Source organism: Lissotriton helveticus, chromosome 1_1 (assembly GCF_964261635.1).
Source record: "Lissotriton helveticus chromosome 1_1, aLisHel1.1, whole genome shotgun sequence".
In the NCBI taxonomy this organism is placed as follows: domain Eukaryota; kingdom Metazoa; phylum Chordata; class Amphibia; order Caudata; family Salamandridae; genus Lissotriton; species Lissotriton helveticus.
In genome coordinates this window covers 1880599545-1880625661 of record NC_136057.1, presented here as the reverse complement: position 1 = coordinate 1880625661, position 26117 = coordinate 1880599545, and the positions used below count along the sequence as shown (strand labels likewise).

Below are 26117 nucleotides of genomic sequence, written 5' to 3'. Positions count from 1 at the left end.
CACAGTCCCTGCAAAGAAGGGACCCGTGGAGGCACCGAGAGACGTGGGACCGGACCTCTTGGAAGACCCCCGAAACGCTGACTGCTCAGCATCAGAGGTACCCTCGACGCTGTGCTTTGGGGTTTGAGAAGCCCCAACCTCGAGCAGCCCTTGCACCGAAGATCAGCCCCCCAGCATCTCCACGATCTGCGTGGGGCCCTTTTGCATCGTGCCACTCGACGCACCTAACCGTCCACTTGCCACGCGGCTAGTGGCCATCTTGGCGACGAAACCTACAACTTTCACTGCAGGTCTGGTTGCTCCAGACTTGCCCTTGCTCCTGTAAAAAGGAGCCCCTGCTCTGACCTTGCTGGTCCGAGTAACAAGCCTTTTTCGATTCCTGCGTGGCTTGCATTAGCCAAGGCCTGTTTGCTTCAATCAAGTTGCCGACACCGCCAACAGCGAGAAGCCTGCGTGGGACAGCTCGTGACCGACTCCTGGACGTCTTCGACCCCTCGTGTCCACGTGGCTGCAGAGAGAAGCTACACCTCGACGCCTGTTTGCACCCGACATCGCCTGGTTCCAATCTGGTTCCACGGTAGTCACTGGCTAGTGACTTTGAACATTGTCCCCTCTGCTTTCAGGTCTTGACCTCTTCAGATCCACCCTTGGATCCACCGGAACTCTTCACACCGAGCCGCCTGCAGCATCTTCAGCTCCAAGCACCATCGACCTGCGTGACGAAACCAGACACTACTTCGACCCTATGCACCCGCTTCCTGTGGGTGAGGTAACTCAGCTCCGCCGGTGTTCCCACACTGGTACACACCTCTAGTGTCTGTGTCTGAAGTTTCATCTTTCTAGGTCACTCGGAAGGTTCCTTTCTAACTAACTTTGTACTTTTTACGCACCATAGACTTTGCATTGGCGAGTGCGTGCACTTTAAACACTGCACCAGAGTCCCGCGGGCCTTTCCCGACTTCTTCACTGTTAGTCCCGAACAGCTCCAGCGATTCCCCAGGCCCTAGGCCTATTTCCTGTCCAAGTGGCATCTCTTATACCACTTTCTTAGTATGTGGTTTAGGTGGCCCCTAGGGCTCATCCATAATTGTGCAACTTTTGTGTATTTTAACTGTGTTTTGTTTTAACGCATTTGCTTCTGTGCTCATAAAGAGTATCAGGGATATTTGTAGTAATAAATCCATATATATTTTCAATATATATCTGTGTGGTGTCCTTTCATTTGGTATTCAAGGGATTGTGTATGGTAAAACAGCTTGCTTCACATGCCTTTACAGAGTTTAGCCTAAGACTGCTTAGTCCATGCTACCCCTAGGATAGCTTGTCTATAAGGTTGACTTTACAACCTGCACCATAAGGGTTGCTTGGCATGGTACAAGGTGATCACTAGAACTAGTGAGCATCATATACCAGGCCAACTTCTCACATTGGTGAGCAGCGGATTGGGATTTGAGCTTGCTGTTGTTTTACCATTACAATCTTTGAAAATATCATTTGAAAGATCATACAGGTACCTGACAGGTACACTAAAACAAGACTAGATATACTTAAGTTCTACTGAACTTAGTTGTTGTAGAGGATAGGGAGTAGCACACCCTGACTACAACTACTAGATAGGTTTTGTAGGAAAACACCAGTGTAGGTAGATTGCAACACATCCACCACACTAGAGCAATGTCTGGAGCAGAGGGATCCACTGGACCCATCTCTGTTGAGAGTGACCCTCCAAGGACACCATCCAAATTTGCTACCTTTCCATTTAAGGAACTGAGGCAACTGTGTTCCATGAGAGGAATCAAAACAGGTCCTTCTCCTACAGCAGGACACCTCAGAGAGCTGTTAGACCAGTCTGAAGCTCTAAGGAACTCCAAACCAGGCCCCTCAGGGACTGGAGATGGAGGCTCTCCCACTGAAGATGATAACCCTGATGCCCCTGCCCCTGTCATCCAGTTAGATGAGGAAAACCAGACCACTGGGAATACTCAGCCTGAGGAAGAAGAAGAGGGGGAGGAGGTAGACGAAAGTGAGTCTGATGATGATAGAGATAGCCAGGTGTTAGTCAGCAGGCTAACCTAAGCTTATTTGGGACTGAAGGTGGGTCCAACCCATTCAGACCCCCAAATGGACTTAACCAGGAGCATAGGAGGAGGAGGAATCACTCAGGTGAGTCCAATACTTCCCATGTTTCTAAAGGTTCTCATGGCAACTCCAGAAGGGAGTTGACTAGCCCTCAGAGAAGGGAACATGAGGCCAAAATGAGAGAGGCTGAACTTAGGATCCAGAGACAAGAATTAGAAGTTGCCCTGGCCAAAGAGAAACTTGCTAGAGCAAGGCAGCCTAGAGAGAGTGGATCAGATTCCACTGGTGGCAGCACTATCCCTAAGGATAAAGACAGGTCCTATGACAATAGAAACCTGAGTAAGATTGTGCCCCCCTACAATGTTGGGGATGATATCCACAAGTGGATGACTGCACTTGAGAGAGCTTGCAAAGTACAGCAGGTCCCTCAGGAGCAGTGGGCAGCAATCTTGTGGCTCTCCTTTGAAGGTAGAGGCCGAGACAGACTCCTCACAGTTAGTGATGGGGATTCTAGAAACTACCTGGTCCTGAAGAGTGCTCTGATTGATGGGTTAGGCTTAACCACTGAACAGTACAGGTTAATGTTCAGAGATACCCAGAAGACACAGACTCAGGACTGGTCTGAATTTGTTGAATGTGCCACTAAGGCTCTGGAGGGCTGGTTGCTGGGAAGTAAGGTTACAGACTATGAAGGATTGTACAATTTGCTTATGAGAGAACAGATTTTAAATAACTGTCAGAACCAGCAGTTGCATCAACATTTGGTTGACTCAGATCTAACCTCTCCCCAAGAATTGGGAAAGAGGGCAGACAAATGGGTTAGAACCAGAGTTAAGCAAAAGAACAAGAACCAGAACCAGGGTGGTGACCAAAGGAAAACAGACCAGAAGGGTGGGGAGCAGAAAGCTAAAGACCAGAAGTCTTCAACAGGGCCCCAAACTAATACTGAGGGTGGGTCCCAAACTTCCAAGAAGAAGAAGAAAGAAGGTCAAAGAAAACCCTGGTGTAGCTTTTGCAAAAACACCACTCACTGGACAAGTGATTGTAAAAAGGGTGGAGCCCCCAACACTGCAGCCCCGAAGGCACCTGCACCCACTAGTACAGTTAGCAGTGTTGGTCCACAGACTAAGGGGGTAGTGGGTATCACCTTGGGAACTGAAGGAGATTCTGACCTAGTCAGAATCCCCACACAGGCTGTTCTGATTTGTGATGGGGAGATAGATTTTTCCCCTACTGTCAGTCTCAATAATTTGGGCAAGTACAGACAGACACCTTTAATTAATGAAAAAGTGGCTCAAGCATACAGGGACACATGTGCCAGTGTCACTATGGTGACGCCTAGCTTTGTGGACCCTGGACAATACATACCAGGTGATAATTACCTGGTGACCAATGCCAGAAATGTCACTACTACACATAGTGTGGCAATTGTTAACTTTTCCTGGGGAGGGGTAACTGGCCTAAAAAGAGTTGTGGTTAGTGCTGATCTCCCAGTAGAATGTTTGTTGGGCAATGACCTGGAGAGCTCTCTATGGTCACAAGTTGAGTACAGGACTCATGCAGAGATGTTAGGGATATCATCACATGTCCGTGCTGTGACCAGGTCACAGGCCAAAAAGTGCCTCTCTGAACCTCAGGTCTTGGATCCTGGAACAATGGACCAAGCACCTTCCAAGACAAGGAACAGGAGGGCAAAGGCTGTGCCTTCCCAAATGCCTACAAGTGAGGATCAGCCTTCACAGGAAGATGATTCTGAGACCCCTGAAGGAACTGTCCCTATAGAGCTTGAACCTGATCAGGTTGAGTTTCTGGGGACAGGGGGACCTTCTAGGGCAGACTTGGGGCAGGCTCAGTTATCCTGTCCTTCTCTTGAACCCCTCAGACAGCAGGCTGCTGCTGAGGCTGCTGGGAATGCTCAAGGTACCCATAAGGTTTATTGGGATGATGGGCTCCTTTATTCAGAGGGTAGAGACCCCAAGCCTGGTACAACCAGGAGGTTGGTCATACCTCTGCAATTTAGGGGCTTCCTTCTTACCTTGGCACACGATATTCCCTTAGCAGGACACCTAGGCCAGAACAAAACATGGGACAGACTTGTCGGTCACTTTCACTGGCCTCACATGTCAGAAGATACAAAGGAGTTTTGTCGCTCCTGTGTAACCTGCCAAGCAAGTGGCAAAGCAGGTGGTTCCACAAAGGCCCCCCTTATACCATTACCTGTGGTGGGGGTGCCCTTTGAAAGAGTGGGGATTGACATTGTTGGACCAATGGATCCCCCTACAGCATCTGGGCACAGATTCATACTGGTGGTGGTGGACCATGCCACCAGGTACCCAGAGGCAATTCCACTTAGGACCACAACAGCTCCTGTTGTGGCCAGGGCCTTACTTGGAGTTTTCTCCAGAGTGGGGTTTCCTAAGGAGGTAGTATCCGATAGAGGTGCCAACTTCATGTCAGGATACTTGACAGCTATGTGGAAGGAATGTGGTGTTAACTATAAGTTCAACACTCCCTATCATCCACAATGCAATGGGCTTGTTGAGAGATTCAACAAGACCCTAAAGGGCATGATCAAAGGATTACCTGAGAAGCTCAGGCGAAGATGGGATATCCTTCTGCCCTGCCTTCTGTTTGCTTACAGAGAGGTCCCACAAAAAGGTGTTGGTTTCAGCCCCTTTGAATTGTTGTTTGGACATCCTGTAAGAGGACCCCTATGTCTGGTGAGGGAAGGATGGGAGTTACCTCTCAAAAAGCCCAAGCAAGACATAGTGGACTATGTACTTGGTCTCCGCTCCAGGATGGCTGAGTATATGGAGAAGGCATCCAAAAACCTTGAGGCTAGCCAGGCCTTACAGAAAGCTTGGCATGACCAAAAGGCTGTCCTGACTGAGTACCAGCCTGGACAGAAGGTATGGGTGTTGGAGCCAGTGGCCCCAGCAGCACTCCAAGACAGATGGTCTGGACCCCATACAATCATTGAGAAAAAGGGAGAGGTTACCTACTTGGTGGACCTTGGAACTCCCAGGAGCCCCCACAGGGTGCTCCATGTTAACAGGCTGAAAGCATATGTTGACAGGGCAGACATGGGCTTGCTCATGGCTACAGATGAGGGGCAGGAGGAAGAGAGTGACCCTCTCCCAGACCTGCTGACTCAGAACCCTGAGGATGGCTCAGTTGATGGTGTGGCCTTAGATGGCAGCCTCACTGAACATCAGCAACATGACTGTAGACAGGTTCTGCAGTCATATCGACATATGTTCTCCCTGACACCCAGTCAGACTAACTGGTGTACCCATGTGGTGGACACTGGTGATAGTCTTCCTGTAAAGAACAAAATTTACAGGCAGCCTGACCATGTCAGAGACTGTATCAAGGCTGAGGTGCAAAAGATGCTGGAGTTAGGTGTCATTGAGCCTTGAGAGAGCCCCTGGGCTAGCCCAGTGGTTCTGGTCCCCAAACCTCACACCAAAGATGGAAAGAGAGAGATGAGGTTCTGTGTGGATTACAGAGGACTCAATGCTGTCACCAGGACAGATGCACACCCAATTCCAAGGGCAGATGAGCTCATAGACAAATTGGCTTCTGCCAAGTATTTGAGCACATTTGACTTGACAGCTGGCTACTGGCAAATCAGGTTAGCTGAGGAGTCTAAAGCCAAGACAGCATTTTCTACCCCCAGTGGGCATTACCAGTTTGTGGTGATGCCCTTTGGTTCGAAAAATGCACCTGCCACCTTCCAAAGGTTGGTGAATCAAGTCCTTACTGGATTGGATGACTTTTGTGCAGCATATCTGGATGATATTGCTGTCTTTAGCTCCACCTGGGAGGATCACCTGGTCCACCTGAAGGAAGTGCTAGAGGCTCTGCAAAAGGCAGGCCTCACTATCAAGGCAACCAAGTGCCAGATAGGGCAGAGTAAGGTTGTGTACTTGGGCCACCTTGTGGGTGGAGGCCAAGTTCAACCACTGGAGAGTAAGATTCAGACCATAAAGGACTGGACTCCTCCAACTACCCAGACTCAGGTCAGAGCTTTCTTGGGCCTGACTGGGTACTACAGGAAGTGTGTTAAGAACTATGGGTCCATTGTGACTCCTCTTAATGATCTGACATCCAAGAAGATGCCCAAAAAGGTTCAGTAGACAGAATACTGTCAAAAGGCATTTGATGACCTGAAGAAGGCCATGTGCTCTGCACCTATCCTGAAGAGTCCTGACTACTCAAGAGAGTTTATTGTCCAAACAGATGCTTCTGAGTTGGGAGTGGGAGCTGTGCTTTCACAACTTAATGTAGATGGTCAAGACCAGCCCATTGCTTTCATTAGCAGAAGGCTGACCCCCAGAGAGAAACGTTGGTCAGCCATTGAGAGGGAGGCCTTTGCTGTGGTGTGGGCCCTGAAGAAGTTGAGACCATACTTGTTTGGCACTCACTTCAAGATTCAGACCGACCATAAGCCCCTCTTATGGCTTAATCAGATGAAGGGTGAAAACCCCAAACTGCTCAGGTGGTCCATTTCCCTACAGGGGATGGACTTTACAGTGGAGCACCGCCCAGGGACTGACCATGGTAATGCAGATGGTCTCTCCAGGTACTTCCACTTAGAACATGAAGACACAACTGGTCAAGGTTAGTCTAATGTCTCTGCGTTTGGGGGGGGTTGTGTAGGAGAGTAGGGTCTGCTATCCTATGGTCACCCCAAATTTTTGCTTTTTGCTTCACTGGTTTATGACAATGTGGCTGTGGGCCTGCTAATCAGACCCACAGCCTGCTGTTCTCTCTCTAAATTGTAACCCATGTACTTTAGGTGCATAACGAAATTGGAACTGGTTCACCTTATTGGCCCCTGTAACAGTGTACCCAGGTACCCAGGGCATAGGTGCTTCCAAGGCCTACCAGGGGCTGCAGCATGTATTGTGCCATCCCTGGCCTGGCCTCCATATTTGACACAACTGGCTGAACACTCAGCTGGGGTAAGTCGGTGTAACCACCCCTTACTTAGGTGTAGTATGCCTATACCTAACCTAAAATGGACACATATGTTCCTATCAGCCACTCCTATGGAAGGCCTCATCAATCCTGGAGGCAGAGTGCTTGGAAATATGTGAGATGGTGCTCTGGCATGAGCTGAGCCTGTCTGCAGCTTTCGGAACCATGTCCTTTAGCTGTTTCATGATATTGCCATACCATATACTCTTAAGTGCATTATGAACCTCGCGGTTAAATGCTATCTTAGGTTTGGCTTTATCAAAACATGTCGAGTAAGGTGTCATACGAATTGAAATACTACCCCCTCGTCAGTTCTGGCGACGGGGGTAGCATTCCACCCTTCTAGAGGGACACGACATGTACCTAACCTGAACCCCGGTTAAAGTTAAACAGAGCCTTAGCATCACAAAATGGATGCTGCCACCACAGACACAAGTCTGACCTCCTGCTGCTGGAAGTCCTTCCAGCGAGGGCAGCTTGGACAAAGGGTTTCCTGCCTGGGGAGGTGCTAGCACCACCCCAGACAGGATTTTGTGTATTGGGTAGGACAGGGCTGAATAGAATCAGACATGCCTGGGGCACACAAGGTGTCCCTGTGCATAGGCCAGTTCAAACCGGTGCTGGGGCTTTCCAGCCCCAGTCCTGGCGTGAAACTGGACAAAGGAAAGGGGGTGTAACCACCCCCCTTCCTGGTTCCACCCAGAGGAGGGACCTAGTAGGTGATCCGGCCCCCCCAGATTCGAATAAGAGTGGGAGCTGTGTCCTGAGACTTCAGATCATCCTGAATCAACTTGAAATACAGAAAAAGACTGGACTTCGACATTCTGCTGCTCAGAAGACGGAAGAGAATCTCCCTTGTGGCCAAGGAGTGACCACCCTGTTCACACAGGTACCATCCAGCAACTCGACGTCTGCTTTGCCGTCGCCTCCCGCCGGAGCCCGAGCCCAGAGCCTGACAAGACCCAGACTCCCAGACTTCTCACAGCCCGATCCACAGTCCCTGCAAAGAAGGGACCCGTGGAGGCACCGAGAGACGTGGGACCGGACCTCTTGGAAGACCCCCGAAACGCTGACTGCTCAGCATCAGAGGTACCCTCGACGCTGTGCTTTGGGGTTTGAGAAGCCCCAACCTCGAGCAGCCCTTGCACCGAAGATCAGCCCCCCAGCATCTCCACGATCTGCGTGGGGCCCTTTTGCATCGTGCCACTCGACGCGCCTAACCGTCCACTTGCCACGCGGCTAGTGGCCATCTTGGCGACGAAACCTACAACTTTCACTGCAGGTCTGGTTGCTCCAGACTTGCCCTTGCTCCTGTAAAAAGGAGCCCCTGCTCTGACCTTGCTGGTCCGAGTAACAAGCCTTTTTCGATTCCTGCGTGGCTTGCATTAGCCAAGGCCTGTTTGCTTCAATCAAGTTGCCGACACCACCAACAGCGAGAAGCCTGCGTGGGACAGCTCGTGACCGACTCCTGGACGTCTTCGACCCCTCGTGTCCACGTGGCTGCAGAGAGAAGCTACACCTCGACGCCTGTTTGCACCCGACATCGCCTGGTTCCAATCTGGTTCCACGGTAGTCACTGGCTAGTGACTTTGAACATTGTCCCCTCTGCTTTCAGGTCTTCACCTCTTCAGATCCACCCTTGGATCCACCGGAACTCTTCACACCGAGCCGCCTGCAGCATCTTCAGCTCCAAGCACCATCGACCTGCGTGACGAAACCCGACACTACTTCGACCCTATGCACCCGCTTCCTGTGGGTGAGGTAACTCAGCTCCGCCGGTGTTCCCACACTGGTACACACCTCTAGTGTCTGTGTCTGAAGTTTCATCTTTCTAGGTCACTCGGAAGGTTCCTTTCTAACTAACTTTGTACTTTTTACGCACCATAGACTTTGCATTGGTGAGTGCGTGCACTTTAAACACTGCACCCGAGTCCCGCGGGCCTTTCCCGACTTCTTCACTGTTAGTCCCGAACAGCTCCAGCGATTCCCCAGGCCCTAGGCCTATTTCCTGTCCAAGTGGCATCTCTTATACCACTTTCTTAGTATATGGTTTAGGTGGCCCCTAGGGCTCATCCATAATTGTGCAACTTTTGTGTATTTTAACTGTGTTTTGTTTTAACGCATTTGCTTCTGTGCTCATAAAGAGTATCAGGGATATTTGTAGTAATAAATCCATATATATTTTCAATATATATCTGTGTGGTGTCCTTTCATTTGGTATTCAAGGGATTGTGTATGGTAAAACAGCTTGCTTCACATGCCTTTACAGAGTTTAGCCTAAGACTGCTTAGTCCATGCTACCCCTAGGATAGCTTGTCTATAAGGTTGACTTTACAACCTGCACCATAAGGGTTGCTTGGCATGGTACAAGGTGATCACTAGAACTAGTGAGCATCATATACCAGGCCAACTTCTCACACCACTCGCCACCTTGCTCCAAGCATCCAATGTACACTTCCATATGTACGCCGATGACACTCAACTTTACCTAAAGCTACAATCCCCGGAAGATATCAAACTTCTGAACTCCACACTCAGAAACACCCAATTGTGGTTGGCCGATAATCACCTCAAACTAAATGCTCTGAAAACTGAGTTCCTTCTGATCTCACCTCCTGCGAAAATTACCACCACCCAAATCTGGCTCAATCACCTAACAGCACTCAATGTCCAACCCACCATCGTGGATTCTGCGAAATCCCTAGGCATCACACTTGACGCCAAGCTCAACATGCAACAACACATTAGCAAAGCAACGAAAGGAGCTAACTTCCAAATCAACACATTGAGGAAACTTAAACCCTTCTTCCCAGCCAAGGACTTCCAAACTGCTGTACAAGCCCTAGTCATACCCCGCATAGACTATGGAATTATGGCCCTCAGCGGACTCCCTCTATCAACAACCGCTCCCCTAAGAGCCTCGTTGAACGCTGCCGTGAGACTCCTTACTGGCTCAAGAAAACACTCGCATATATCCCCTGACTTAAAATCCCTGAAATGGCTGCCTTTTGAAGCCAGAATACAGCTGAAAATTGCCGTTATGACACACTCGGCCGTACACCACAAGGCACCCAACTACCTCACTCAAAAGTTGACTATATCAGGAGGTTCGAGAACCAATAGAAGTACAAAAAGCCTACTCTTGAAACCTCGTAGATACCGGAAGGAAAAAACATACAAACGCTCCTTCTCAGGAATGGCACCCAGGATCTGGAATGCACTCCCTCTTGAAACGAGGCTTATTTCCTCCACTGCATTCTTCAAGAAAGAGGTGAAAGCCATCCTTATGGCCAAGTTCACCTGAACTTTACTGTTGTTGGATCAGAGACTTTGCACCGCTTTTGTATCATTGGTTACCTGATTGTCTATTGGTATTATATTCTTACATGATTGCGATCCTATTATGCTACTCACTTACTACCGACTACTATATTGTACACATTAGTTTGTTGAATCACCCTCTTGGTGCTCCTACCCCTAGTTCTCTGTAATTCTAAGAAAGTGGTATAAGCCATCCCTTGTTCTCTGTAATTCTAAGAAAGTGGTATAAGCCATCCCTATAGCCAAAGTTCACCTGAACTCTATTGTAGCTGGATCAAAGACTTTGCGCCGTCTTATATTACTGGTTACCTGATTGTTTATTGGTATTTTATCTATACATGACTACTATCCTATTATGCTACTGACTATTATATTGTACCCAATAGTCTGTTTAGTCACCCTCCTGTTGCCACTACCCCCTGTCTCTGTGAAGCGCTCTGATATCTGCAAAGATCTTGTTCGCGCTATATAAAACTTTGAATAAATAAATAAATAGAAAAGTAATGTCTTATAGACATACATAGAGAATAGTAGGCCTACCGGCCTCACCTTAGTAACATATCCATGTCCTTTTGTAAAAAGGACCAAACTCTAGAGAAGAGCCAATCAGCTATCACCTACCTCTAGAACCTTCCTGGCAGGAGCCTCAGTCCCTCAGATTTTTGTACGCACTCAGCTAAGTAGGCGTGACACTGAGAGAGTTAGATGAGTCCTTCCAGGTTGCATGTGAATCTATGAAAGACACCAATACTGGATAACTGCAGTTACAGGTAAGTAACGCATTTCTTATCCAGTATTATGGGTGTCTTTCATAGATTCACATGCCTGAATCAGAGTAGCAAGCAATGCAGAGTGCACATTTCTGATGGAACAGCATATACAAGTCCTTAGATAAGACACATCATGCGAGCATGAACCATCATTAGACCTCCACAATAAGTATTACTAAAGAAATGTGCACACCAGAGTAGGATGGAGGGACGGAGGAAGGCTCACCTTACTGAAAAGATGGCGTAACACTGATTGTCTCACTGCTGCATCATTCATCAGCTCCGTATCCAGGCAGTAGTGCCTAGTGAAGGTATGCAGCGACTTCCATGTTGCCGCCCTGCAAATGTCAATGACTGGCACCCCTGCAAAGAGAGCTATAGAAGTGGACATAGCTCTCGTGGAGTGCGCTCTCACTTTGGAATGCAATGGCTGTCCAGCTTGGTCATGACAGAAAGCAATGGCTGCAGAAATCCATCTGGAGATGCTCTGATTGGCAAGCGGTAAAACTTTCCTGGGTCTGCTGTAAGCTACGAATAGCTGGTTAGATTTCCTGAATGTTTTCGTTTTGTCAGTGTAAACTTCAAGCATCGCTTGAGATCCAAAGAAAGCAGCGATCTCTCAGCTACCGTGCTTGGGTTTGGAAAGAAGGAACGCAGAACCACAGGTTCATTTAGGTGGAAGTCAGACGGGACTTTTGAGATAAACCTAGGATTGGTTCTCAGGATTACTCTGTCGTTATTAAACTGTAGAAAAAGATCCTGGATTGAAAACGCCTGTAGCTCACTGACCCCCCTTGCAGATGTGAGCGTCAGGAGGAGTGCTGATTTCCACGAGGCATACTTTAGGTCAGCTCTGTGTACTGGTTTGAACGGATGTTTCATGAGCTGGTTAAGAACCACATTGAGATGCCAGGTAGGTGGCAACATCCTTACTGGCGGGAAAGATCTGTATAATCGTGTTACAAATTGCTTAATCAACCCGCTTGACCAGAGCGATGGACTCGTTGAAGTTCTTTAAACGAGATATTGCTGCTAAATGTACTTTAATGGAGGAGTGGGCTAGGCCCGACTGTGCCAGATGTAATAGATAAGGTAATATTTGCTCCGGTGATGTGGAGAAAGGCCGAATTCCGTGATCTGCACACCAAACACAAAAGCGCTTCCATTTCAGGGAATACGTCTTGGTCGTGCTATCTGCCCTTGCTCTGGCAAGAATGTCTACAGTCTTGTGGAATATTCAGATTGTGGAACTCTCTGAACTCAGGAGCCAGGCGACTAACCTGAAAGACTTCAGATCCGGATGTTGAACTTTATTGTTGTTCATTGTAAGCAGAGATAGATACTGCCGCAGGTGGACCGGCGGCTCCAGGGATAGACGGTGGAGCTCTGTGAACCAATGTTGCCTCGGCCAAGTTGGGGCTATTAAAATTAGAGTACAAGGCTCCACCTAAATTTTCCTGAGGACTCTGGGAAGCATCGGGAATGGCGGAAAGGCGTATGCAACGACGTTGCGCCATGCGATGGAAGATGCATTCCCTAAAGACCCTGACTGGGGATGCCAACTTGCGAAGTGTGGGCATTTGGCGTTCATTGTCGTCGCAAATAGATCGATTTGCGGCGCGCCCCATCTGGAGAAGATCTGGTCGATAATTTGTTAATCTAGCTCCCACTCGTGTGACGATGTTTTCTGCCTGCATAACACTTCGGTGAGCACCTTGTCCGTGCCTGGGACATATTCCGCTCTTAGGGTTATATTGTGGAGTATGCGCCAATTCCAGATTATTTTTTGCAACTCGCGAGAGTGTGTCAGCGAGCGTGTCCCTCCCTCTTTGTTGAGGTAGTGCTTAGTCGTGGTGTTGCCTGTCCGGATGAGCACCAGGGAATGTTTTATTCTAGCAGGAAAGCTTGAGGGGCCAGGAAGACCACCCGCAGTTCGAGCAGATTGATATGTAGTTTCTTCTCCATAGGAGACCACTACCCGCTTATCTGTAGCTCTTGCAAAGGCTCCCCAGCCTTCCAAGGAGGCGCCTGTTGTGACAACATGAGGAGCAGCCGGAAGCAGGAATGACAAGCCTTGAGACAGGTTTTGAGATGACATCCACCATTGCAGAGCTCCGACCATCTGAGGATTCACTTTTATGTGGTTGTCTAATGACCCTGTGCATTGGACCCACTGCTTCGAGAGCGCCTCCTGTAGATTCCTCATTCGTAGTCGACAGTGAGGAATCAGGAGGATACACGCTGACATCATCCCCAGGAGGGATTTGAAGAGACGGACTGTCAAGACTTTCTTCAAGGCTAATATAGCAGCTAGTGCAAGGGGCTTGTTCATCCTCTCTCTGGATGGGAAAGCTTTTGCTGACCGTGTGTCCAGGGTTGCACCTAGGAAACTGATGCACTGAGAAGGTTGTAGGACCGATTTTTCCTGATTGAGGCAGAGACCCAAGCAATCGAAAAGCTTTAAACAGGCGTTGGAAGACCTGGACGCGTCTTCTAAGGATGGAGCCCTGAACAGCCAGTCATTCAGATACGGAAAGACTTGGTGATGGCACTGTCTGAGATATGCTGCCGCCGGAGTACGACACTTCGTGAATATGCGCGGTGCAGACTTGAGCCCGAAGGGCAGAACGCGAAACTGCAAGTGTCTGCCCGCTACTGCAAATCGCAAGTACCTTTTTGTGATTCCTGTGAATTGGGATATGGAAGTAAGCGTCCTGTATGTCTAAGGACACCCTAAAATCCTGCTGTTACAGTAGTTGCAAGACCTCCTGGATTGTTACGATGTGAAACGAGTGCTTCTTAGGAATTTGTTGAGGGCCCTAAGGTCCAAGATTGGTCTCCACTTCTTGTCTTTTTTCTGGATCAAAATAAGCAGGAATAAAACCCTTTCCCCTTCTGAGATGGAGGTACTCTCTCTATTGCTCCTTTCTGCAGCATAATCGAGATCTCTCATAGAAGCAGCCATAGATTTTTGTTATTTCCGCTGTCCTTTACCTTGAAAGGACGACCTCCCAAAAGAGGATTGCTTGTTTTGCTGTTGTTGGCGCTGTTGGTATTGCGGCCTACTCTGGCCTGAAGGGCAGGAAGACTTGTATTAATAATTTCCTCTGTAGGAAGACTGTCCTCTTCCTCTATTCCTACTAAAGGACTGGTTCTTATACTGAAGAGTGCCCAAAGCTCTCGCAGTGTCTGCTTCGTCAATTTTTTGTGCCAAATAGTAACTGGCTAACATATGGCATGTCCAAAATCTTTGTTTGCACCTCAGGACGGAAAGAGGTTGCCTTTAGCCATCCTTGGAGCCGCAAGACTGCTGCTCCAGCCAACTGGTGGAACCCTGTCATAGCGATATCCATCGCGCAGTCTATAGTTTCTGACGACGATGCTTCACCATCTAGCAGAATCCTCTTTACTTCCTCTGTGGATGAATCTGGCAATTCCGACAGCTATGGGGCTATGTGTGCCCACAATTGCCTATTATAGCGTCCCAAGAGCGCTAGGGCGTTCGCAGCCTTTACCGTCATTGCCGATATTGAGGAAAACCTATTTCCGATGTTGTCCACTCTTCTTACCTCCTTATCAGGAGGAAGCGACAAAGGGGCCGAAGGATTCCTGGAGGTCTTCTGGGCCGCCTGTGTCACCACGGAGTCCGGCTTAGGATGTCCTGTTAAACACGCCGGTGCTGTATCTGGCGCCCTATACTTCTTATCCAACAGAGGGATCACTGGTGATACAGAGGAGGGGTTCTGCATGACCTGTACCCCTTCTGACTTTAGGTAATCGATAATCGGTATTGACCTTACTGCCTTCTTGAGAGGTTCTGTGAAGTCATACAAGAAGCAGACTTGTTCTTGAGAGACCATTGAGATCTTAAAACGTTGAGCAGCCCTCTCTACCACATTATAAGAGAATCCAGAATTGTCGGAATTTCCCTCGTCGATGAGTCCGTCGACGAGATCGGCGTCACAGACTATGCCGTCGTAGACGAGCAGTCATAGACGAGGCCGTCGTAGGTGACGTCATAGGCGATCCATCGTAGACGAGGCCGTCGACGACGAGCCGTCGTAGAGGAGCAATCGTAGATGAGGCCATCGTAGACGAGGCCATGGTAGACGAGGCCATCGAAGACGAGGCCATTGTAGACTAGGCCATTGTAGACTAGGCCATTGTCGACGCCGTAGACAGGCCGTCGTAGACGAGTAGTCAAAGACGAGGCCGCCGATGACGATGCCGTCGTAGATGAGCCATCGAAGATGAGCCCTCATAGATGAGGCCATCGTAGACTAGGCCATCGTAGACGCCATAGACAGGCCATCGTAGACGAGCCAGTCGCCGACGACGCAGTCGTAGACGAGCCATCGTAGACGAGGCCATCGTCGACGCCGTAAACAGGCCGTCATAGACAAGCAGTCATAGACGAGCCATTGTAGATGAGCCATCGTAGACGAGGCCATCGTAGACGAGGCCAATGTAGACGAGGCCATCGTAGATGAGGACATCGTAGATGAGGCCGTCGCCGACGCCGTAAACAGGCCGTCGTAGACTAGCAGTCATAGACAAGGCCGCCGTCTTAGACGAGCAGTCGTCGATGAGCCGTCGCAGACGAGCCATTGTAGATGATCCATCGTAGACGAGGCCATCGTAGACGAGGCCATCGTAGATGAGGCCATCGTAGACAAGGCCATCGTAGACTAAGAGGCTGTAATAGGCAATGATGATGGTTTCTTCGTCGACGATCCTGTTGACGATGTTGACTTCTTAGTCTTTACCTCAGGAGGTATAGAAGACGCCTTCCTGAAGGGTCCTATGACCAGAGGAGGTGATTTTGACGGCTCAGAAGTCAGGTTTTTTACATGATTTTTCTCCAAAAGCAAGTCCTTTACTCTCCTTTTCCACAGAGTGAGGAGATTTTTAAGAACTGCGCCCAGAAGACCCATGAGTGGTCTTTTTGAGGGCCTTCTCAGGATGTTCCCCATAGGAATGAGTCTGAGGAGATTCTCTTCTCTTTTGAGGTCTCCTAGACGTTGAGGATAACGCCTCATCACGATCACTGGAGAAAATAAAAAAAACTCCTTTCTGGTCTTAGTGTTTGACACCATATTAAAAATCGCCCTTTACGACCTCTTAAAAACTTACTTGAGAAATTGCGACATACCTTGCAGTCTTTGGCCTGCGGTATAGAAAGTAAATGCGGTCCGTGTGAGGATCAGAGCAGAGCAACCTCTAGAAACAAGTTGCACAGGCTCTTAAAAAATCTTTTCTTCTCCTTACCAGACCTTCTTTAAAGAATGTATTTGAAGATAATCCATAGTAGAAAAGAATCCTTGACAAAGTCATTTAATGAAGTGAAAAAACACAGAATCTGAGCAGAGCTCAGAGGAGACTCCCTTAGCACAACGTGCGGTAGAAAATCTGAGGGACTGAGGCTCCTGCCAGGAAGGTTCTAGAGGGAGGTGATAGCTGATTGGCTCTTCTCTAGAGTTTGGTCCTTTTTACAAAAGGACATGGATATGTTAATAAGGTGAGGCCTTTAGGCCTACTATTCTCTATGAATGTCTATAAGACAGTACTTTTCTATGTACCGGAGACTCCCGTCTCGACGACGGGGAATGATTCAGGCATGTGAATCTATGAAAGACACCCATAATACTGGATAAACCAGGGAGGAGGCCTCGGGAGCTGGGGAAGCTCTTCCCCAGCTCCCGAGGTCACAGGGGAGAGAAGGAAATCCCTCTGCTGTCAGTAGCAGAGGGATTTCCTGCCCCTGTCCTCATGACGAAATGGTTCCGTCATGAGCACAGGGGCAACGATCCGTCATGAGCATCGAAGGGGTTTTAATGCATCGGTTTCACCTATGTAATGAATAACTAGCTGTTTTCATCAATCATCGCCCGGGAGAAGAAACGAGCTGAGCTCCCCGACAGATAACACAGAATGGAGAGGATGTGGCAGTGTCCAGAGCTGCTTACTCGAGAGCTGGGGATTCCGGTTCGAGTCTCAGAGGCGCTGCGTACCATCCTATGCAAATCACTTACTCTCCCAAGGTGATAAATTGTTAAATAAATATGCAAAACTTTATGAAAATATATTCCACCAAAGCGGATGTTAACAGCATTTCGGCAGCAGGAAACTGATAAGAGATGAGGAAACAAGCATTGGTAAATGCAGGAAAATATGCTTCTGCCAATAGAAATCGAAGGTAAGTGGCACACACAGGAACCAGTGAGAAGCCAGAAAAGAGAGGAGGGGGATGCAATATGTAACAATAGGTAAAACCTAAAAATGAGGAATAATTATACAGTAGAGGGAAAGACAAGATAAAGAGCATGATGAAGCGTACAAATTGGGAGAAACACAAATAAAAGACACAAGATTATTATTCAGAGGTTACTTCTAATGTCTTATATTCTATTTCCTGTGACAACTTTCTCAAAGATCTATGCTAGGTACCCAAGGGGAATGATATGAAAATTAATTCCATGGGTTTGTCATTGAGAGAGGAGTGACTGCAGAAGATGAGATGTTGATAGAGGATTTGGTATTCATGAGGGTGTATGTAAGGATAGTTAAAGCAGGATTATATGCATCTATATGTTATTTAGATGTATTTTAATTTAATCTACGAGAGAAAGAATACATTTTGACATTTAAAGCTTTATTATTGAAAGTAATTCAGAACTACATTTGAGAAGCAACAGGGGTAACGCTATGGAATGAGTTAAATGTTGATCTCAGTATCACACTAATTAGGTGAGATGATGGGGAATTCAATATGGGCGTGCAGTCATTAACAAGATGGTTTAGAAATTATGGGATTGAGTTTGGCGCATATTTCATAATGGGTCTAGATTGAAGGTTGGAAGCAAACTTGTATGACCACACAGATGGAAGAATACAGGTTGGGACATGGGTCTTCAAACTGTGAGGCGCGCCCCACTGGGGGGGGGCGCAGTATCCACTCAGGGGGGCACGCACTCCACCCCACCACTTTACCTTCCATTGTTCCTTCCGGGGCCATTACTTGGGCTTCGTATGTCGAAGCCCGGGCTGCAGCAGCTCGAGCTGCTTGGGGGCTCGGCAGGGCAGTGTCTGGAGTCTTATCTCCGGCATGCCCGAGTTTTTCACAGGTCTTTTAAGACCATGTGCAACAAATGTATATCGTGGGCCTCCTCTGTGGCATAATTCCAGTCTCCCTGGTTATAGCTCTCACATTAACATGTTCATGTTAAACGAAAGACAGCAGCGTTTAATAAAAAGACAAGTGTAACTTTGCAATAATACCATTTCATTTGGAGAAGAGTGCAGAGGTTGTTTATAACGGGATTGTTTATTTTCATTCAAGAATTACCTGCGCCATAAGTTCATATTTTTGATTTTCTCAAGGGCTGCATGTACTGTTACTAGTCGCATTACTGAAATGTGGATATATACGGTTGCTGCAGCTGCTGGAGAGTAAGATATTCCCTTTGGCACCCAATGCAAATTTCATCCCGCTCCGAGTAGGATCCTTGCACCGTCTGTCAAATGCAGCCAATTCTGCCACTCCGATTTTCGTTTGCTTCAAAAACTATTTCAAATCCTACAAACGTTAAGGTCACACTAAAAGAACTAGCATCATCTAAAATAAAACACCTGCCCCTAGACAGTATCTTTTTATGTAGTATTTTTTGTTCGGGCTCTTGTTTGACCTTTACTACTGTTTCGATGTCGCAGGTAAAGGGGCAGGACTACTTGTTTAGCACTTTACCCAGGCTCCACTACCTCAGTGAATAGACTTGACCCAGCTTCAGAGCTGAGGTGAGCCTGGTGCTTCCTTAAATGCACTCTGAACATTCGTGTCCATATTTCACCCATGTTCCTATGTGTAGCCAGCTATACACCTTGTGTAATTGACCTGCCAGGCACGAGTTGAGCACTGCTAAATTTGATATTTTTTTTTGGGTGGGTTACATATATTCACCACTCAAATTACCTTCATATTTCACTATACTAATTCACCACTAAACCGTTATGGGTTTCTGGAATAGCGTGCTAATCGCCCAAAAAGCGCTTCGAGCCTCGTCAGGGGTAGTAGGCGCTGTATAAATGCAATTACAATATTTACATACCTTTGTAAACTAGTTACAGAGGCTGTTTGTTTTCTGGTTCGAGTACCCCATGGGCCCCCACTCTGCCTATTTCTTCCATTTGGATTTAACTTTTTACTACCTTAGTGTGAGAATGTATTTCTTTAAAAGAAATATATACAGTAGGGTTACAAAACGAAAAATGCCAGCCATGTGTTGCTTAAAGCGCCTGCAAAGGCCTTGTCTTCACACTAAATAGGGTTATAAATAAAATTGTATGTATACATTTGCCATGTGACTTTTCAATCTTTGTTTTCTTTAATTATCAGTCATAGATCATGCAGGCAGCCCTAGAACACAATTAAAATGCTTTCTGTTCAAAGCATGCACAGATAAGTGCTGAAAATAGACTTTAGGGGACTGCTTATTTTTGTATCGACTGGGATATCAATATAATGTGCTGGCAACCCTAATCACAAGACTGTAAGTTTGTTTCAGGATGAGCACAATATTTATTTCCTTCACCCTTGATCCCTGGACACTGAATAAGGCCATAAAAGCTACAGTGTAACTTGTATCTGAAACCCTATACCAGCCCTCAATAACATGCTACTTAACTTCAGCTGTGTCTGGGAATGCAACCTGCATTCAGACAACTCACTCCTCATTCTCGCCCTTCACTTTCACACTCACCCTGTACTCACAGGGATCACAGTGTACTCACACTGATCACCATGCACTCACACCACCCATTCACCCTGCACTCAGTGACCACACTGCACTTATGCCACTGACCATGAACTCACATCGTTCTACCTCCACTTACCCTGCTGTCACATGAACACACTGATCACCCTGAACTCACACTGATCACCCTGCACTCCCAGTGGTCACTCTGCACTCACAATGCTCTTGCGCTGTTCACCCTGTACCTCATCCTGCAGTCACATGAGCACACTACTCACCCTGCTCATGTGATACTTCACTCACCTGTTCCCCTCACTGCTCAATCTGCAATCTCACTCAAACATGCCCATCACTAACCATACATTCATTTGTCCCACTCTGCACTTACATCTGCACCCAAATTCGTTTGGTCACCTTACTCACCCTGCAGTCACTCCTCTCACCCTACTCTCACATCATTCACCCTGCACTCACATGGGCACTCCTGTCACCCACACAGTGTAGAGGACTAATGTGCCCGCTACAAAGAACGTGTACCATGCAGATCACAGAACTGAGTGTTCGTAAACTACGGTATCCCTATAAAAAAGTGAAATATTGGTCAGAAAGGGGCTATAGAGAGATGAGGTGCATTGTTGGCAAGTGGTAGTGAGGGAATTCATGGAGAAGGAGGAAATAGGAAAGGGGCGGTCAAAAAGACTGTTTCACCGTGGGTGACCAGTGTTAGGGTCAGCCCTGGCTGGGAGTCTTAGCCCCCCCCAACCCCGAAGTTCGGGTCTACCTGCACCCCTGGTTGCTTCCCACGTCAGAAGTACTTTCGTTGCCTGTTTTTCAACCCCCTCTCTCAAGTTAGGGCTCTCTGATTGGAGTAGTCATTCAGAACCGCCAATAAGCATGTAGTTCCTGCAGCTGAGCACTACTTTGACTTCAGCACTGACGATCCTCCAATGAACGGGACAGCAGGAGAGATGCCAGGGAGTGCCGCAAATTTTGTATACATTAAGTTGCATGCAAAATACTTCAACTTTGCTAATGAAACAGCACTTCTTCACTGTTACCTTTTGCCTCATGGTTGCTGCCGTTTGCCTCGCTCTTGTATCCTTCCCCCTCAAGGTTATCCTGGTTTGTACCGTGGCAGCTACTGCATTTTACTGCAAGGAATTTACAACGGTTGTATCTTTCCTGAAGATTTCATTCTCTGGCAGGTAAGAGTGAAGAGCTTTTGGTTTTATTTTTTAAAGCTTCGCTCCTTTCCACTTCGTCCTACTACTAGTGGGAACGTTGGAGGCTTCAAGGAGGAGCGGATTTGGAGATAATGCCATAGTTGCTGACTTTGGTTCTGGGGACCCAGGTTCGAGTCTTGGCATCGGCTCAACCTCATGTGATCCTGGGCAAAATCACTTAATATACCTGTGCTTACAAAAAATTCATGTGTACTTGTGTAATGTAAAAGATGCTCCTGTAAGGCGATCCAATACCTTTGGGTCATGTTCGCGCTATATAAAACAACAACAAATATATTACAAACTTTTGTGAGCACTCCCGTTTCCAGGCACTGCTCAAGACTGGAAGTGGAGCACAACCTGAGGATGGCAGAAGCAAGAATCCATCCACACATGGACTGTCGCTGTGGAGAAAAACAGGCACACCCCTTACCTGTGTTTTGGGAGTGTTTTTACTAATCTATCCTAAATGTTGTGTTTTATGTGAAAAATAAAGCACCAATGTAATTTTTTTGAGTTCTGCAGGAGGGAATGGCCATCAATTATGCATAGTACCAGCTTCCAGAACTTTTTGTCAGGTGGTGGTGGTGGGGGGGGGGGCTCGACGTGTACAAAGGTTTAGATGGGGGGGGGGCTCAGCCGACAACAAAAGTTTGAAGACCTCTGGGTTAGGATGAGTGTCATAGGATGAGATTAGGTTTGTTTCCCTGTGAGTGCATAGTAAGTGTTTTGCAGTCAGCGGTCAGACAGAAACTGAGCGAGAAGGAATAAGCCTAGGATCACAGAAATTGAGTGAGAAGGATTAAGACTAAGGTCACAGAGAATGAGTGACGTAGAGTAGGGGTAGTAAATCCAAAATACATTAAGGAAGGTGCCGATGTTTCCAAGTGGGCGATAAATAGTCACACTGTGGACATTGACTTTTGCGATCAAAGGGGTATTGAGACTAGGGTACTGTAAAATAGGGGTTGTTAGTGGCGAGAAATGATTTGGGGTGAAGAGGTCAGCTCGTCTGCCTATTTGAGTGATCTTTGGGCTGTGAGGTGTGGCAAATTTGATGTGAATGGCTGTAGGTGTTGCATTATTTTTGGACTGATGCTTGCCTTGGAAACAATTGTGATTTGTGGTGTGGGAAAATGGAAGTCAAAATAATTGGTAAAAGAAATCTTGTAGCAAGTGGACCAGAAATTCTACAAATAGAACTCGCAGACTATAGAGTTGTGGTCATGGTACTTGCATATCTGTTTTCCGTTTCAATGAGGTGTTTAAATGAGGTGGCATGACAAGAATATGCTGGACAACACTGCAGCATATAAGGGAAAAGAGGAGCATTCAACAGAGAGGTGGAGGATGAGTGATTACATAGTGTATCAGGAGCTGGCCATGAAAACCAAGTATTCTGCCAGGCATCAGGCATATTAGGAAGATGGCGATAGTAACAGGATGTAAGAAAATGTTAGGTGGAACAACGTATTGTGTGTGTGTAAATCAATCTATGCTACAGAATGATACTGATCTGGGTTCCATAGGTATAGAGGTCACAGTGCACTGTATTCTGGAAGAGTAAGGCTGTAGATAATTTTGTGTTCAGTGTGTTAGCATAGTAGTAAATTAACATGGGCAAATGTCCAATGATTGGTAGACAGAGGTATCGATTTTATAGTGCTCGGGTTCAGGCAAGGTGAGCACTCAAGATACCTATTTTCCTCCTATGCACCACACATGTAATAATTCTACCCCACTATACTCTTAACCAGATAAGACACACACTGTATTTCCAAAAATCCGGCAAGTCAGTACTAAATATCCCATCCCTCCAAAGGACATGTCACAAAACCTAAAATCACTGCTGGTACTCACCTTTCTCTGAGTCCGTGAGTAGAAAAAGGTCAGGATGTTCTGGGTCATCCGCCATCATCACCATCCACCCAACCACAGCCACACTTTTACTTGACGTGGACTTGAACTAAAAGAAGCAAAGGGAGAAGGAAGCATAAGAGCTTGTGACTCCCTAGAGAGATAAATATCTCTGAACGATTTGCTTGCTTCACAGGACACACTTTTGGATGTAAAATCAGTAATTAGACATGGGATAATGCCAAAGAATACGAATTACGCTCATATCTGACAATACAAAAAAGACAAATAAATGTACTGTGATCCAAGTTCTTCAAAATGGACATCTTCATTCAATTCATAAACACAAAAATGTATGTGTGTGTAAAATCCAGAACCTTTATTAAAAAATAAAATTCTTAACCCAGAGAACAAAATCAGAATTAAAACAAATTTCAAAAGCAAATAGAACCCAAAAGCCCCACCTTAATTACTGCCCTAGAAATAAAGACATTAAAACAAATAAGCATAAGCCTCATATTAAAAGAATTAGATTCGTTAGTTTTAAGTCAGCCCGTCTGAACGAGTGCTTTCAATGAGCTCTTCAGCAAGAAAATTACAAAATTTCAATAATCATAACAGGAAATAAGAATTTTTAAAGTTTTAATTAGGAATAAGCAGTAGGTGCCAATGATATTCTATAGACTGTCACCTAAGTAAGATTTCAGGCTGACCGCAATGGAGTGACACAGTATCCAGGTTTATCCCTGTCAAAGATTTTACCTCCTGATTTAGTCTTATGTCCTACTGGCCTCGAGGAAAAGTTTTCAAAAGTTTCCAAACTTTCTTCTGGAGCCCAAACCACCACAGGAGTACACTTTAACTGCTACCACTCAATCTCCAAGCATGGGGATGCAAACAGTGCAGGCCCAGGTGCAGTACCTTGTCCTGCCGCTGAGACAGAAAAGTCTCATGTTGCGGCAACGTGACTAGAGGACAGAAGGCATACAGGAGTCACAAGCTCTACTCAATGCAGAATGCGCCTCTGACAGATAGCCTTCTTGGTAACTCCAATGTGCAAAAGTGCTGGCATTGCACGTTTGATGATGGGGAAAGATCAATACAGAATTCCCCTCATTGCTGCATGATGGCCTGCACCATCTCTGGGTGCAACTGCCATTTGTGATCTGCTAAGCATTGGCAGAGACGTTCGTTCGCACTGGCATTTAAAGATCGAGCCAGGTGATTCATCACCACAGAAATTCCCTGGCAGTCCAGCCAGTTCCAGAGGTGTGGATCCTCTGGGCACAAGACCCACAACCAAAACCCTGCTGTACTTGTTGAAGTGCCAACTGACAGATGTTGTGTAAAAAAAGGCTGGGCCGCAGGGTGATGGCGACGAGCAACCTGTCTATAAACAGGTGGATCGGAAGATGAATTTGCCCAAGTTTCCAGAATCATATCTGTGAGGGCCTCATTAAATGTCAGAGGTTCTGTATGGTCCTGATCTGGTAAAAACCTTCAGTCAAAACATTAGTCTTCACCTCCATATTAGGTAGCTGTAGGTCTTAGACTTCTGCCAAAACAATTGCGCAAAGTTTAAGCCCTACAGTGTGGTAAGGGCAAAGTGTCAGCATTTGAAGGATTGCCTGGTGGCTGCGTGCCGCTCAGAGCAGAGTGCAACTTCAGTCAGAGTGGGTTCCTTTTGGAGTCATAGCACAATGGGCTGAAAATCCTCCTTAGGCATCATTCTGAATCTAAGGAAACTGGCGCAGGGGTTGGTGCTGGAACTTAAGTCAGCACTGGAGCTGAACCCGATGTGGGTTCGAGGGGCACAAACATCACTGAAGACGGTCCAAATGGGGCCTGAAGATGCGCCAGAGGGAACTGGTAAAATGCCAAAGACATGCAGCATAGCATCTTTGTCAGTCTCTACTTGCTGTAAGATCACTGATGGACCTGGTAACGGTGCATCGGGCAAAACTCTGAATCAAAGCGACAGAGATCGGGAGAGAGACCAGGAGGCCTGCCGATACTCTTGCTGCAGTCCATGAGTGGCAGAAAGGGGCTGATGCTTTTTCTAGTACGTATCCAAGACTATGATCTGCCATAGGATTGGAACCTTCTGTCTGTTTTCTACCAGTTGCGGCGTGGAGTTTTAATATGTTTGGTGACAAAATTTGGCCTCACAGTTCTGTATGGGCTTCTGATTCATCTGGTCAGAGTCATCACAGGTCCTGGAGTCGTGTTGTGACCCTGTTCATCGAAGTAACACTTCCTGAGGGCCCGTCACAAACATCTGTTTGTGACATGCCCTACACGTCGTGAACACTGGTGTCTTAGTGGGTGACATTTTCCCTTGCATCTTGTTGTGTTTGCTATGTGCGCATTAAGTGGCTATGGGTATGCCCAGATGTGGGTCCCTTGCTCGCGGTGCCACTGAATGCAAGTCAGCCTGGCTGATGAAGTGTGAAACTCTGTAACCGGTCCCAGGATGCTTTTTTCTGGTCCAGGGTGGACCTTGCCTGTCAGTATTGATTTGCATATGACTGGGTAGAAACTGGGGCAGCATGGTGAGCAAAAGAACAACGAATTTAACTCTGATCACTTGACTGGGGGTGTGTGTTTGAAAATGTTCAGCACTCCGGCTATCATCTTGTGTTTAGTGGTATGACGAAAGCATAATTGATCCTGGAGTGACCTGAGAAAGTCTTGGAAGCAGGAGAGCCCAGCTATGGTAACATGTAAGATGGGTCTTGGTATCTTACTGTAGGAGTGACTGCAGGAATTCTTGTTCAGATGATACCAGGGATATGGTAGTGGACTGCATCTAATTTTGCTTAAACCAACTAACAATTGAAAAGTTGTTGCAAAAACACTCAGATCCTATAGAATGATCAGAGGAGAACGGCAGTTGTGACTTATCACCCCAACAAGGCCTTTTCCAGCATTGATAGCGTTCCAGTACACAGTGTCTCTTACAAGTACCTTAGTTCACAGCTGCAAACGGAGGCAGCAATATGCACAAAATCTGAATTTAACTACCCAAATGATTGTTCTGAAAGCAAGTGATGTATATACTTTGTTATCAACCTTTGCACTAACTGCATGGTCCTGTAGAGCTTTTGGAATCTACAGCCCTTTCTAAATGGTTC

The 26117-nt window shown here is 47.0% G+C and overlaps 1 protein-coding gene across 11 annotated transcripts in view; it reads right to left on the bottom strand.

Annotated features, from left to right (window-relative positions):
- The window catches only part of RALGPS2 (Ral GEF with PH domain and SH3 binding motif 2), an 890309-nt gene that overhangs the window by 58854 nt on the left and 805338 nt on the right, over positions 1 to 26117 (bottom strand). For all 11 annotated transcript variants that reach the window (XM_078642169.1, XM_078642158.1, XM_078642140.1 and 8 more), the window contains one exon: positions 22987 to 23092. In XM_078642169.1, the coding sequence (XP_078498295.1) occupies positions 22987 to 23092 (106 nt within the window). The remainder of the gene's footprint in view (positions 1 to 22986; positions 23093 to 26117) is intronic.